This window comes from Arvicanthis niloticus, chromosome 6 (genome assembly GCF_011762505.2).
Source record: "Arvicanthis niloticus isolate mArvNil1 chromosome 6, mArvNil1.pat.X, whole genome shotgun sequence".
NCBI lineage: Eukaryota > Metazoa > Chordata > Mammalia > Rodentia > Muridae > Arvicanthis > Arvicanthis niloticus.
Window position 1 is genome coordinate 61606593 of NC_047663.1, and position 15674 is coordinate 61622266.

The window sequence follows — 15674 nt, forward strand, 5'->3', positions numbered from 1 at the left end:
TAATAGACAAACTTTTCATTTGTAGTGGACACAAGTATACTTTCCCCTTATGCCATACAGCATAACAACAATTGACAGCAATTACATTGTATTGTTATTAAATGTAACTAGGGAAGTTTGAGGGAGGATGTGCATCTCTCACATTCAAATACTTCAGCATCTTATATTGTACTGCCCAAAGTAACTCCATTTTGTCCTAGTTTTAGCTCACCCAACCACTCCCCAACACCTTGCCAAGCACATTCTCTGTGCAGACAACTCTCTTGCTGCTACACCTGTAGCTTCCAGAAATAGATATCTGTTGTTTTACAACATAAAATAAATTGCTTTTAATCAGTTGACCTGAAACCTTTAAAATTTTGATACCTCTCCCCCCCGCCCCCCGCCTCTGGTACAATGTTAATTGTGGGGTTTGACCTTATAAACCCCAACCCTGACTTGGTTTGGGGGCCAAGAGTACTTTGTGAGCAGAAATCTGCTCTCAGGAGCCAGGACTCTTATTGGCCTTACAAATGTGGTCTGTAAGTGCCAAGTCCGGTATTCCAGACACACTTCTGAAGAGAAGTAGGGCTTGGGGGCAGTTCCCACCGGCATCATACTGCTCCTGCCTCCTCTAGGATTACCTGCTTGCCCTTTCAAGTCACACAGTGAACCTGCACACATTACCAAATGCTTTGCTTAACAGCTGTACAAGTCTAATAGATTATTACACGTGCTACAGAGGAGCAAGGCTTCTCTCGTGTACTATATTCTAACAGAATTTGTTCTTTTCTGAAACACCAAGCTTGCTTGGGTCTTAGGAATTTTGCTGTAATCATGACTTTTCTGACCCTGCCAGTCATCCTGGAACACAACTCTCCTGCCTGGCTATAAACAGAAACAGATGATTGTTGGCCAGGTCAGGACATATAAGCAGTAAACAAGGCCACCTGCTACCCTACACCCAGTTGTCTGTAACTTCTACCCTGTCCTAGGTCTCATCCCTGCCGAAGATTGCGTTCATCACATGTCTGGACCTTAAGATTGCCATTCTCAGGACTGGAGCGATGGTTAAGAGCATTACCTGCTCTTCCAGAAGACCAGGGTTCAATTCCCAGCACTCATGTGGCAGCTCATAACTGTCTGTAACTCAGGCTCCAGTAGATTTAACTCTCACACAGATATGCAGGCAAAACACTAGTGTATATAAGTTTTTAAAATTTAAATATATATGTATATGTATGTATCCTTTTCTGTATCCTCCCAGCCCCTCAGAGCCAACCAATCTTCACCTTCCTGAAGAATCCTGAAACTGGTGACGGGCCAGTTAACATGGACTAGATTGCCTCAAAGACTCAAAAATTTTTGAACCATTTTGGCTCTGAGTTAGCCTCTTATTTAGAAGCAGACCAACATGGCTGAATACTGCATTCAGATGGGTGCAGGAAGGTTATTGGTAATTAATACAATTGCTCTTTACCCTCCTGTGGGAGGCAGCTACATGAGAAAGAAAAAAGAAAAAAAGAAAAAAAAAAGGCACAAGTCTGCCAAGAATAAGTCAAGTGCCTTGGTTTTCATGTATCCCAGAGAGAAAGCAGGCTGTCTGATTATCCCAGGTTCATCTATGTAATGCTAGGTTTGGGAGTTCCTTGGGGCCACAGGTTTTTGTAGAATCTGAATACCTAATTTCTCATCTTGTCAAAGCTGGCGTTAGGGTAGGGGTCCTGACCCAAGTGTTGCTGTCATGGCATTGCTCAATGGCAGACCTTTCCAAGCAGCTTAACTCTGTTGTGCAAGGCTGGTCGCCTTGCTCTGGGCACTCACTGCCATTGCCATCATAGTGTCAAAGACTGGCAGATTGATTATGGGAAAATAATTAATTCTCTTAGCCCCATACTCACAGTGCTGACAATGACATACAAGGGACAATCCTGCCTAGCTAATGCCTGGATGATCAGCTACCAGGAAATGTGTGAGAACCTGCACATTCACCTAGAAGTACTATGGACCTCAAACCTCAAGACCCCAGTATTTGTTGGTCTAGGCCATCAAGACCATGACTGCATCAGTTGTGGGTGAGGTATTCTCTAACCAATTAGATCCTGGATGCTGAGAATTTTACCAATGGTGGCAGTTTTGTGAAAGAGAAGGGGTATCTTTTGGGGTACTCCGTGGTCAACTTGATTTTCATCATTGAGTTGATATCTCTGCCAAAGGCAGAACTTCTTACTGACCTGGGCCCTGCTACTACAGCTGTGGTGTATATCAATATACACATGGACTCTTAAATATGCTTTCCACCCTCCACATACATGAGCCTTATAGAACAAAAAGTGCCTAATCAACTCAGAAAGAAAAGATATAAACCATGGCAAAGAAATCCTTAAACTCATGCCGGAGTGGTAGTGCACACCTTTAATCCAGGCACTCAGAGGCAGAGGCAGGCAGGTTTCTGTGAGTTCCAGGTCTGTCCAGTCTACATAGTGAGTTCCAGGAAAGCCTGAGCAATATTGTGAGACCTTGTCTCAAACAAACAAAGCCAAAGCTAACATAAGAAATCCTAGAACTTTTAGGTGACAGTTGTATGCTTTGGAGGACATCAAGGGAGGAAACTAAAGAAGACTGAGAAGTGAAGCTTGCAGCCTTCAAGGGAACAATAGGAACTAGAGCGGTGCCCTGTGCACTGATTTAGGCCATTGGCAGAATGGGAGCCTAGCAACTCACATCATGAACACTCGGTATAAGACTGAAAGTGGGATCTGTCTCCCAGGTGGATGGTGGGGATTTGAAAATAGCTAATTCCTGAGGCCATAATCTCAGGTGCTGTCAGACAGTTGCACCAGAAGACCCACCTTATCTGGGAAGCTCTTAAAGACCCATTGAGCTAACATTTGTCCATCCTTTGACTCTCCAGCATAGCCCAGGTGATATACAATGTGAAATATGTATCCAAAATAATCTGAGTTGGGGACCTAATGTCTCTTCTAGGGTACAGAGTGTTGGAGGAGCCCCATTTGAAAATAGAGTTGTGGACTTCACTGAGTGTCCCCCAGTCTGGGACCAGCTGTTGCCAATCTAGCACTACTAGACATATAGGGTTCTCCCCTTATCCTTTATGGACTCCTGCCTCCCCTTATCAGAGTATACAGGGGCTGGGCAACATTACTGTGAGACAGCAAACACAGGCTCTTGGCTCATCCCTGACTACTATATACCATCCAATTAAGAAGTGGTTGCCTGCCAGCTTGACTACAGATGGAGATGCTATATGGGTAAAAGGCTGGGATGTCCAGCCCTAAAGTCCCTTTGGAGGGTCTCACTTGGTAGTGAGCAAAGGTAGTCCCCTAACACAGCAGAAGGAAACCAGCTTCTGGAGACTGAGAATGCACGGACTGCTCATCACACCACACAGGCTGGTCATCTGGAGGAAGACAGCTGTGTGCCAGATACCACAGAGGACTGCAGCTCACTTCAGTCACGTGTGTGACAGCAGCTTGAAGAGAGCCATCTGGTGGCACGAAGACACTGTTTCCCATATCAGTTCTCTTGTCATCTCTTGTCCACGATCTGTTGCTGTGACCCTTGCTCTCATCTTTGCCATAGGGTTGGCAGAGACTGCTCTTGTCAACTAGAAATATGGCAAATGACTTGTTAGTGTTCTTTTCCCTCTTGTGGGCATAACTTGTTGCTACTGGTTGCTACCCATCTGGGCCTTGTTTCTAGACTTAAGTCTATCTCATGCAATCTGCACCACTCCACATGACCAGGCCATCACAAAAACCTTACTTTATCACACCCGTTTCACTTGCCAAGAAAAAGTCTTAGGGGCCTGCAGACATAATAGGACTACCTGTTCCATCTGCCAACTAGGAGATCAATATACTTGTTTCAACTCACAGTGTTCCCCCCATTGAGAAGTAGATAAAAGTCTGGAAATGGTCCAGTGTAACCAGACTAACCGAATCCAAGTTCTTGACCCCAAAGAGCCAATATCCTTATGCTGTGACATGTGTGATGCCATAGGTAATGCCCAGTCAACTTAAAGGAAACCGTATGTGGGTCTATATTGGGAACAAGAGTCTAGGTTTAATGGTAAGTACATGAGTGAAGAGTTCTAGTTATGTCTAGATATGCCAGGACTGGTGTTTCTGCCCCTATTGGAGCTGTGGTTCATTGACCACCTGGAAGGATGAAGATAAAACAGCACTCCTCCAGAGGGTAGTGCTATTTCCAACTGTAAACCTGGAACCTATAATCATGTTAAGTATCCTTGTTGTGTGACAGTTTCCTCCAAGAGTGAGACATTCCATCATACAAGGGAGCTGCTTAAACAGTAAGGCTAACAACTCAAAATAGCTTCAGGAAGTCCCTGAAACTAAGCAGAATCACTAGGCTCCTCTCTTGCTGAGCAAGCAATAAAGACTTGACTGAGAGTCTCAGAGAAGCCAAGCTGAAAAGACAACTCTGAGAACAAACCAGCCTGGCAGCCTAGAAGAGGCTTATAAAAACAAACAAACAAACAAACATACAAACCAGAGTCAGCAAGAAAGGATGTTCTCTCCAGCCTGCTGAGCTGCCTTCAGGCTGTGCAGTGTGTTCCTGGTCCCAGCTTTTGTGAGCTGTCATCCATACTGGGGTGGCTGTCTTTGGGTCATTTCTGCTCCTGTAAGTAACCCCTCGATCATACTGTTATAAACAACCCCAGTAAAGCTTATTGGTTCAACCAAGTTAGACTTTGGTGGTGTCCACTCCTTTGGTCTGTTGTGGAATCCTCATCGAGGGTAAGTACACGTGTGTACAGCATCTCCCAGGAAAAGTTTTGTCACTCCATCCAGAAGACTTGACATGGAAGAATGGCCACAAAATTGATTTGGGGTATAACTAAGAACCTGTGTAAGGTAAAAGACACAAGTCTACTTCCAGACTTGAAAACCTACCAAACCCCACCGATTCCTCAGCTCCAAAACTTACCAATCCCTGAGCACAAAATCTCACCAGTCTTTGAGTGTGGCTTGAAATCTCACCAATCCTCATCCTGGAAAACTTCCCAAAGAAACTCTGTATGAGCTTGTCTCCTCACCAGTTCCCTGCTGCTTCTCCTAGGAGCAGAGTCAGCAAGCACTCGTGTGTCTCTCCCAGTAAATCTCCAGTGAGGTTTGTTGTGCCATGTGACTATGTGGCATTCCTTGCCTCCAGACTGCCAGGATAACTTTCCCTTCAGCTGCAACACTTACAAAAGGGAAACCTCTCCCCTCAGAGTGTAATGCTTCCATACTTCCTTTGGAGAAGCCTTTCCCGAGCTGTGACACACGCATTGGGATTTCCTCCTCAGAACTGCAACAGTTGTATTAGGGAAAACTTGCCCCTCGGAGCTGGGAGCTGTAACGCTAACACACTCTGGATCCCTGTTGCGTTTCAAAAGTCACAGACTCACCCTCAAGCCTCATTTCATAAGGACTTTCATTGGTTTTATGAAGTGATACAAAGTAACCTCACCGCCCCCCCCCTTGCTAAACCCTAGGAAAGAAAATTAGTTGCTAGCCAAGCAGGAACATAAAGTGTGCGGTGCTATCAGCTTAGATTCCGTACTTTCTTCAGAGGGAGAAGTTTGTAGAAAGTTTAACCTGAGTTTAACTGTTACTTACAGATAGAAGATGAAGAGTCATATAAGAAATCAAAGATGGAATGAGAAAAACCAATGTCTCAGTCTAGACCTGGAGAGGCTGGAAACCCGGGGAATTGCTTGGAGTTTAATTTTCAGCTTTAGAAAAATTCAAAACCTTCCTAATGTTATACGTTTGATTTGGTTTGGGAAACTTGTCAGCATTAAGCTGTTAGGTCTCAGGCATTGTGTATGTCCAGAAATGAGCACAACCTCAAATACAGAAGGGTTTCTGGTGATTAGATGAAAGGCACTATTCCTTAGGAACTTATGAAATGAGTTCCCCACCCTCCAAAAGGAGTCATTTCCCTTGCCTCTGGAAAAAGGTACGGTTCTCCTTTGACATGTACCTTTCCGAAGTGGCAATGGAGCCGTGTCGGCAGTATGTATCTAGGTTAAAAAAAGTTCAGTCATTCTAAGCAAAACTGGACCCAGAAATTTTGTGCTTAAGTACTATTCCTTCCTTTCTTCATTATTTCCATTTAACATGAGCCGAGATTTCACGAGGTCACTACACGGAAAGACGAAGGGAACTAACTTCCGGCGATTAGCGGAACTGTTTCCATGGAGACAGGAGGGGCCTCGGCCAGGTAAGATCTCGCGGCGCTTGGTCGGCGGAAGTGACACAACCTCCCTCCAGGCCTTAGTGGGTCGCCGGGCCCCTCCTCCTAGAGCGGCCGCCTTTTCCCGCGCGAGCTACCTCTGTTGCTTGGGCCACCAGCGGGGAAACATGGCGTCTGCTCTGGAGCAGTTCGTGAACAGTGTCCGTCAGCTCTCAGCTCAAGGTGAGGCCTGGGCCGCAGGGCTGGGCCGGTATGCCCTGGCGCCGGTGCGGATGTTAGGACCGCCCTTAGCTCTAGCCTCTCCTGGACCTGTACAGGCCTTGGTACTTAGGGTGGAGCGCTCGGCCGTGAGGAGCACTGCTCGTGCACTCGGGCGCCGTAGTCCCTACCTTGGCCTTCCCCTGTCTCGGGCCCTGGAGACTTTTCCTTCCCCTCCCCCTTCCCCACCTCCTGTCCCCCACCCCCTTTCGGGCCCCAGCCACGGTGCGCCGCTTGACAGTTTGGGGGCGTGACTTCCGCTAGGGGCATTCTGGAGCGCCCATTGGTCCCTTGGCCATCCCTGGTTGTCGGTGGTTGGTGTAGTGTCCTATCCGTCCTGACGGGCCACCCCCTGACCAGGCCTCTCTAGCGGCTGGAGGGGAGTCTTTTCTAGGCTCCTTGGCTGGAAGGCTTGAGTCTTGGCTAGCCAGCAGCGCACGCTCTGAATCCTCCGCCCCTATTTTGGTCGTACCAAGCTCCAAGGGAGCTTTCAGTAGTCAGACTCCATTTGTAGGGCGTACAGTTGTTACTTTATTCCCTCCTTAATTTACATACCATCTGGTCCATTCATCTCTTCACTTGAACACACGTAATCTTGAGCCAGAAGAATGTGATCGCTCCTTAATAGAGTTAAGGGAGTTGAGTGGAGAAAGCATGTAAAAATGCTTTTGATATCTGGAAATTCCTTGAGGTTAGGCTCATTTCTTCATTTGTAAAAAAAAAGGAGAGGTATGTGGTGTGTCCTGGGAGTTGTCCACCTAACTGCTGTAAGGTTTAAATGATGAAACCGTGCAAAATAAATAGTAATTCTCGTTTTCCTTATCAGTGATAGACTTAAGCTCACAGGCCAGTTACATACCTCTGAGTGATTTTTTTTTCTTAAATAAATCATTCATCCATACCATGGAAGTAGAATTAGATAAGAGTATGGGAGTGCACTCCTTTAATCCCATAACTTGGAGGCAGAGGTAGGTGGATCCCTTGAGTTCAAGGCCGGCCAGCACTACACAATGAGATCCTTTTCTCTAAATAAGTTAATGAAATGGGCTTGGAGAGCAGCTCTCAGCGTATACTACTCTTTTAAAGGACCTGAGTTCAGTTCCTAGCATTGTTAGTGGACACCCAACATCTTATACCACAGCTTCAAAGAATCCCAAACCCAACATCCTCTTCAGTCTCCTTGGGCATCTTCACTTCCATGCACATACCCACATACAGATACAGACACAAAATTAAAATTACAATAAAGTTAATTATAGCACAGCCATACAAATGGATTCCTATGCAGCTGTGGAAAGAAAAGTGGATATATTTTTTGTGAACTGAAAAGGAATCTGGGGTCATCATTAAATAGCAGGAAGATGGTTAACAGTGTACACAGCACAGTGCCATCTATGTGAATAGATAGAAAGACTGCATACATACATGGGCGAGCATTCCTATACATGTGGACTGCCTTTAGAAGGACCCTTAAGACGTTCATTGGTGATACTGTGCTGCTTCTGAGAAAAGAGTGAGGATAGCTGGAGTATAGAATCTGGATGGAGGCGGCTTCTATTTGGTTTTGTAGACATACTGTCTGTAAACATGCACTCGTGTTTTTGCTTGCATTGGAGCTAGGGTGTCACTCTGTAATCCTGTCTGGTGGGGTATTTACAGAGACCCACCTGCCTTTGCCTCCTAGCCACACTATGATGCCATTAGATGGAACTTTTGTTTTTTTGTTTTTTTACAGTTTGGAGATTAATCCAAGGAGCTATTTCTTAGCTGCTCAGTAGACCCTTACATGTGCATTTACTTTGAATTACCTGGTCACCATAGTCCCTTTTAGTACATTGAGGGCACAGAGGAGGTGGATAGTGAGTCATTGGGAATGGAGTATGGTGAGGGCAGAGAGAAGGCCTAAGTTGATGAGTGACCAGGAGGTGAGTCAGTAGAAACCAGTTATTAAGTTGGCTCTGGAAACTGAGCTGGAGTGTTTGGATTTCTTAAAGCCTTTGGTGTAATTTGATTGAGTTTGCATACTATGAAGTAGAATTTGGAGTAATGGCATACATATATACCATTTAGAAGATATATCAAGCAGTCCGTACAAGAACTGATAGTGTTCTGAATTAAGACACGAAAGGGAAAGGAGTGGAGCTGAGGAGCTTGCAGCATAACTTAAGTCCTGTTTGGTTCTGACAAAGACAGTGACAGTGATATGTAAACTTCTGGCTTTGGGAACTGCAGACGCTTTCTGGACACCAGAGGGAATTGGGAGGTATAGTGTTTCCTCTGACTAGTGTTGAGGCAGGGACAAGTTGTTTGTTCCCATCCTAGTCTTAGAGGAAGACATAACAAATCATCTAAGTATTTGAGAAGGAAGTCTGATTAGAGTTCTTAATTTGGTTGTACCCTAACTGAATTTGAGTGTTCTGTTTTGCAGGGCAAATGACTCAGCTTTGTGAGCTCATCAACAAGAGTGGAGAACTCCTTGCGAAGAACTTGTCCCACTTGGACACTGTGCTTGGGGCTTTAGATGTTCAAGAACACTCTTTGGGTGTCCTTGCTGTTCTGTAAGGGGCATTTTTTTTTTCTTGTATAGGTTTGTGCTTGTTACAGTCAGTGTTTTCTAGTGTGTGTGCATGTGTTCCAACAAATTGTTGCTTATTATTATTATATTTTGTTCAGTTCCATGCCTTTTATCTGTTTGGAGACAGGATCTTTCTATAGCCCTGGCTGTCCTAGAACTCACTGAGAAGACCATGTTGACCTCAAACTAAAGAGATCCACCTGTCTTTGTCTCTGAGTGCTGGGATTAAAGGTGTGCACCACTACATCTGACACCAGTTTTATAATTTTTTTTGAAAGATTTATTAATTTTAAGTGAATGACTATTTTGCTTGCATGTATCCATGTATACTACATACATTTCTGGTGTGCACAAAAGTCAGAAGAGGGTTTTGGATTCCCCTGAAACTGGAGTTATGGGTAGTTATGAGCCACCATGTGGGTACTGGGTCCTAACCCAGGCTCTCTGCAAGAGGAACAAGTTCTCTTAACTGCAGAATGAATGATCCAGCTTCTAATATCATTTTGATTCATTGTATGTATGTATGTACAAATTTGAATTTTTTTAATTTTTTATTGGTTTTTTTTTTTTAAGACAGGATTTCTCTGTACAGCCCTGGCTGTCCTGAACCAGGCTGGTTTAAGATTTTTTTTTAAATTTATATGTTTGTGTCGTGGGGTGCCCTTAGAGGACAGAAGAGGAGCTGAAGTTACAGGCAGCTGTGAGCCACCTGATGTGGGTACTGGGAACTGAACTAAGGTCCTTTGCAAGAACAGCAGTGTTAATCTCTGAGCCATCTTGCTCCTTGGAAATTTCTTTTTAAAAAACAGCTAGGCATTATAATTTGCATTTATCTCAATATTATGTTCATGTGATTCAGAAGCTTGGCCATGTTTTCTAACTTTGAAAGCAGATATGTAATATTATAGAGTAGGGTACAGTGGTCTACAGTTAGTGATGTATCTGACAGCCTGGTGCAGATTTCCAAATCTGTTGTAACTCCAGTTCTTTGTAACAATGTGTGAACAGAATTTGTTTTGCTGTAGTACATGTAGAACATATAAATGGGGATGTTGTCATGGCATTTAAAATAATAAACCTCTGGCCCTAGTCAAATTAGGAATTTTGAGACAAAGGTGTATTTTTTTCTTACTGATATGAAAGAGCAGATAATTTGTGTATTTTATATACACATATACTTACACACACATACATGTCACATACTTTTTACAAGTATTTATTTGTGTGTGTCTACATCCACATGCAGAGGTCAGAGACAACTTGTGAGAATTGGTTCTTTCCTACCATGTGGGTTTCCCGGATCAACCTCAAGTCGTCAACCTGGCCATAAGCACCCTCACCCTCTGAGCCAGCTCCTCAGCTCAGAAAGCTTTTCTTTTCTTCTTTTTTTCCTCTGAGACAGGATTTCAGCATTCAATACAGACCAGTCCTGGACTCACCATCTTACTGCCTTAGCCTCCCTAGTGCTAATGCCTGCAGCCATGAAAACATTTGATACTCTATAGTGTCTCACCATTGTATATTAGTCATGTGCGAATATTGCATGCAAAGAACCTGGAGCATGTGTCTAAAGCCTCGTTTCAGTCCATGATCTTTCACTTACAGAATGTGGAGCCCTGTACTGCTGCTTTTTAAAATAGAAATCACAATGCTTGTTGACTGTTGTGAAATTGTTTCTGGCACATCTTTGTAATTACAAAGTAAAAAGTGACATTGTTAAGTAGTGACATTGTTAAGTACACTGCTGTGTAATCCAGCAGCCCTCAACCTTCCTGATGCTGTGACCTTTAATACAGGGCCTCCTGTTGTGACCCCAACCATAAAGTTATTTTCCTTGCTACTTTGCAAGTATAATTTTGCTACTGTTATGAACCATAATATTTTTGGAGACAGAGGTTTGCCAAAGGGTAGACACCACTAGTTGGGAACTGCTGGTATAGATGAACTAAAAGATGGAGAAGCATCATTTTATGTTTTTAACTAATTTCAGTAGTTACTATTTAAAAAAACCACAACATTTGTTTAATGCAGTGTTGTAGTGGTGGCAGCTTTCTCTCCTGAGACTCTCTGCAAGCCCTCCTGAAAGTGTCCCATGGCAGCTGATGGCACTGTCTGCCCTTGAGTCAGGATGGGTCATCTGTGTTCCCTGTTCTAGCTACTCCTCTCTTGTTTTGTCTGTCAGCTGGTTCTTTCAGTATTCCAAGTAGAAATCCAGCTAGCCACAGCATCTTGACCCTAAGCTGCTGCCTTAGCCTCCCACTACACCCCCACTCTCTTTGCCATATTTGAGTGCATTCTACCCCAAACAGGAAAAGCAACAGATTCTTCTTTTAAAAAATGTTTGTTTTTTTTATATGGAGATGCACACATGTCCCACGTGTATAGAGGTTAGAGGACAACTTGCTTGCTAGAGTTGGTTTCCTTCCAATATGTTACTCTTGAGGACCAAACTCAGGTTGTCCAGCTTGGCTGTAGATGCCTTTATCTGGTGAGCACTTCACCAGCCCTAAAGCACCTGATTCTTAACTGAATAAATGTCCTGACCACACTGGGGTTAAAAGAAGAGGAAGAAGCTGAGCATGCTGGCGCACACCTTTAATCCACGCACTTGGGAGGTAGAGGCAGGCAGGGCGTTTGTGAGTTCCTGGCTAGCCTGGTCTACATAAGTGAGTTCTAGAACACACATGGCTATGTAAAGAGACTCTGTCTCAAAAAAAAAATTTTTTTTATTATGATTATTGTCCTCTTTTAAGTATATTTTCCTTAACCTCTATATCTTTGTTTTGTACTGTAAAGAGGGTGGGGGTGGGGGGGGGAGAAAACAGTCCAGGAAAACTTAGTGGACTCTGATACTTAATTTTTTAAAAAGATAATTTTTATTGTGTATGAATGTTTTGGCTGTATGTATGTATGTGTACCACATGTTTACTTGGTTCTTGCAGAGATCAAAAGATTGTATCAGATCTCCCTAAAAATGAAGTTACAGTTATAAGCCATCATGTAGGTGCTAGGAATTGGACCCAGGTCTGTTTCAAGAGCAACAAGTGCTTTTAACCACTGAGCCATCTCTCCAGCCCTGTGGCAGTTAATTTCGGAGCCCAGATGGATGTGAAACTTGAGCTGTTTTTATTCTTTACTGTATGAGATGCAAGATTATTGACTCTTTTTCTCCCCATTCTAGGTTTGTGAAGTTTTCGATGCCCAGTGTTCCTGACTTTGAGACACTGTTCTCACAGGTTCAGCTTTTCATTAGTACTTGTAATGGCGAGCACATTCGATACGCAACAGATACATGTAAGCTAATAATATCTCTTCTTTTCCTGAATGTATTTTTCTTTGCAGTGTTTATATTTTCAATATTTTATTGTTTTTGTTCTTGTTGCATCTAGTTGCTGGGCTTTGCCATCAACTAACAAACGCACTTGTGGAAAGAAAACAGGTAAGAAATATTCAAGTTATTCCAGTTTTGTTACAATGTGTGTTTGACTCACAAACTAGTCTAGAAAAGGCTAGGGTCAGTACTCAGCATCCCAATACTTACATATGTGTGCTTCCTTGAGAGCAGCTGTTGGCTACATGTGAGGCCCCCAGGAGGTGACTGGTAGTGCTGGTTATTTTGAAACTGCAAGTCTGGGCTGGAGGTATGGCTCAGTAGGAGAGCAGCTGCTTGCCATGTATGAAGTACTTGGTTCCATGCCGGCACTGGAAGAAGAAAAAAAAACTAAAAAACTACTAGTGCCTTTGTGTTATAATGATGCTATTTCTTGTTTTTGTTTTTTTTGTTTTTTGTTTTTTTTTTTTTTCTTTTAGCTTTTAATTATGATGATTTCACCTAGAACGATGAAAGAATCACATAACAATGTCTTAGGTGCTCTTGACTTAAATTCTCCCAGTGTTAGTGTTTCACGGCACCGTTGGAAAGTAATTGTAGACATGTTTTCCTCATCCTAAATAGTTCAATGGGTGCCTTCTACACTCTGGTGTAGACCACAGTGAAGATGGTCAACATCTGGAAATGGATGTTAAGATAATGCTCAACAAAATCACAGTTTGGCCAGATGTGGCCAGGAAGATGATTGATGTTCTCTGTAGAAAGCAGACGTCAGAGTGTAGGTGGATACATTGATGGTTCTCTGTCACCTTGAAAGGTGTTTAGACTTTGCCTTTGGTGATGCTGGCACAAATTATAGTTTGTGTGTTTCTTTTTGATTGAGAAGTTAAAGGAAGGAGGCTAAAAGCAGAAGGAGCTTTGGTATTCTTTAGGAATGCTAAATAATTTGGTTAAAAGCTGTGGGGCTGAAGAGATGGTTCAGTGGTTAAAAGCACTGTCTGAGGCCCTCATCTAGTGCATAGGCATACATGCAGGCAGAACCCATGTTTTGTGTTTTGTGTGTGTGTATGTGTGTGTGTGTTCAAAAAAAAAAAATAAAAAGCTGAGTAACCCCAGCAGTTGGAAAAGAGAGGCAGGAGGTTTATGAGTTCAAGGTCATCCTTAGCTACATGTTTAGTTCAAGATTAAACTGGGCTACATGATACCCTGTATCTTAGGGTTTTACTGTTGTGAACAGACACCATGACCGAGGCAACTCTTATAAGGACAATGTGTAATTGGGGCTGGCTTACAGGTTTAGAGGTTCAATCCATTATCATCAAAGCAGGAGCATGGCAGTGTCTAGACAGGCATAATACAGGCAGAGCTGAGAGTTCTACACCTTTGTCTGAAGACTACTAGCAGAATACTGAACTTCCAGGCAGCTAGGACTAGGGTATTAAAGTCACCTCCACAGTGACACACCTACTCCAACAGGGTCATTCCCTCTAATAGTGCCACTCTTTGGGCTGAGTATATACAAACCATTACACCCTGTCTTGGGATGGGAAATACAACTATGTCTCTTCCTGAGTATTGAGAGGAAAGCTATTACCAACCAGCCTCGTCTTTATTGAAAGAGCTGTTAGCCAAATGGCGGTGGTGGTAGTAGTGTATGCTTTTAATTCCAGCACTTGGGAAGCAGAGGCATGTGGATCTCTATAAGTTGGAGGCCAACATGGAAAACAGAGTGAGTTCCAGGACAGTCAAGCCTACACAGAAAAACTCTTATCTCCAAAACCCATCCCCTCCAAAGAAAGAAAAAAATCGATAAGGTTATGTAGGTATTTTATAGGTTCATCTTCTGATCTTCAGAGAGTTAGGCCTCACTTGAGGCTGAGTACTACTGTTTATAATTGGGGGCAGGAAACGGTTTGCTTATGAAATGCGGTTATTATTCAGAGGCTGTTTACTCTTTGGGGCTAATGCTCCACCTGCACCATCATCCACAAGCTTAGCTTCTAAGCTACAGCACTAATTTGTGGTAAATGATGAAGAAAAATTCTCTTTGTTTAATGATTAGGAAAGTACTCTAGTTTTGTATACATACGTGTGCACGTGTGTGCATGTGCAATGTATGTGGAGGTCACAGGCTGACATTGGGTGTCTTCTTCATTCACTCTCTGCCTTGTTTTTGAGACAGTCTCTGACAAATCTAGAGGTCTTTGGTTGTCTAGATCTGCTAGCCAGCAGCCAGAGACATCCTCCCTCTATCTCTGGCTCTTCAGTCCTGGAATGCTGGGTGCACACTGCCATATCTGCTTGTACATGGGTTCTGGAGATGGAACTCAGATCCTGGTACTTACATGGCAAGTACTTCACCAGCTGAGCCATCTCTCTAGCCTCAAGAAAACAATACAGTTTATTAGTGATAATCATTGTAAAAGAAAAAAGAAAGGTTTTCGTTTAAAGTATGATACTGAAATCATCTAAGTATTCCAAGAAACATACTAACCCCTTTTGTGACTGAATAGACACAGACATTTCCTGACATGATATGGAAAGCTTACTGCTCTGTAAGGAACCTATCAATTAGTGTTGTTTTTTATTTGTAAGTGACAACATAAGATCCAATGTGCTGCCAACTTTGAGAACTTATCTGAAAGAGATGTCATTTCTGACAGCCCCTTCGAGGAATTGGCATCCTTAAGCAAGCCATAGACAAGATGCAGATGAATACAAACCAGCTGACCTCAGTACATGCTGATCTCTGCCAGGTACGAAGCCAAAGTGTGTGATTCACATGCTCAGAGATATGAGGCTGTTCATGGGCTTGCCCAAGCAGATAATGAGTGGAGGTGGTGCTGTAGAGGTGTAGAGGGGCTTACGAAAGGATCGTTATAATGGTTGTAGCATTTTTTTTAAATTTAAGTCATTTTCTGTTAAATAAATTGTGAAACTTAAGAGTAAAAACACAGGCAACTTTTTATGTCTTAAAACATTTACTGCCAAGCAGTGGTGGCACGTGCCTTTAATCCCAGCACTTGGGAGGCAGAGGCAGGCTGATTTCTGAGTTTGAGGCCAGCTTGGTCTACAGAGTGAGTTCCAGGACAGCCAGGGCTACACAGAGAAACCCTGACTTGAAAAACCCAAAACAAAACAACCATTATTTACTTATTTATCTTATGCTGAGTAGTTCAAAATCTGAAGGACTCCCCAAAAGTGGGGCTATATGATGATGTCTCCCTTACTGTTGCCAGAGGCAGTTCTCATCAGAGAAAACCCATGTTAGTACTTTTTGTGCATTTCTTCTACAGATACTTTGTA

At 43.2% G+C, this 15674-nt stretch overlaps 1 protein-coding gene and 1 long non-coding RNA gene across 5 annotated transcripts in view; one reads left to right on the top strand and one right to left on the bottom strand.

The window, feature by feature from the left end:
- LOC143442792 (uncharacterized) lies at window positions 1-6263 on the bottom strand. The gene is made up of 3 exons (XR_013111283.1): window positions 4951-6263; window positions 4513-4868; window positions 1-3607 (listed from the first exon to the last, which is right to left on the bottom strand). It is a non-coding gene; the product is annotated as an uncharacterized LOC143442792 (long non-coding RNA).
- The window catches only part of Cops3 (COP9 signalosome subunit 3), a 22456-nt gene continuing 13040 nt past the window's right edge, over window positions 6259-15674 (top strand). Inside the window, exons 1-5 of one of the 4 annotated variants that reach the window (XM_076936728.1) lie at window positions 6259-6426; window positions 8891-9020; window positions 12219-12331; window positions 12427-12476; window positions 15032-15124. In XM_076936728.1, coding sequence (XP_076792843.1) covers window positions 6372-6426; window positions 8891-9020; window positions 12219-12331; window positions 12427-12476; window positions 15032-15124 — 441 coding nt within the window. In that variant the 5' untranslated portion in view covers window positions 6259-6371. Of the gene's footprint in view, window positions 6427-8890; window positions 9021-12218; window positions 12332-12426; window positions 12477-14963; window positions 15125-15674 lie in introns of those variants that run through there. The other 3 variants (XM_034504490.2, XM_076936727.1, XM_034504492.2) reach the window with 3 other exon arrangements.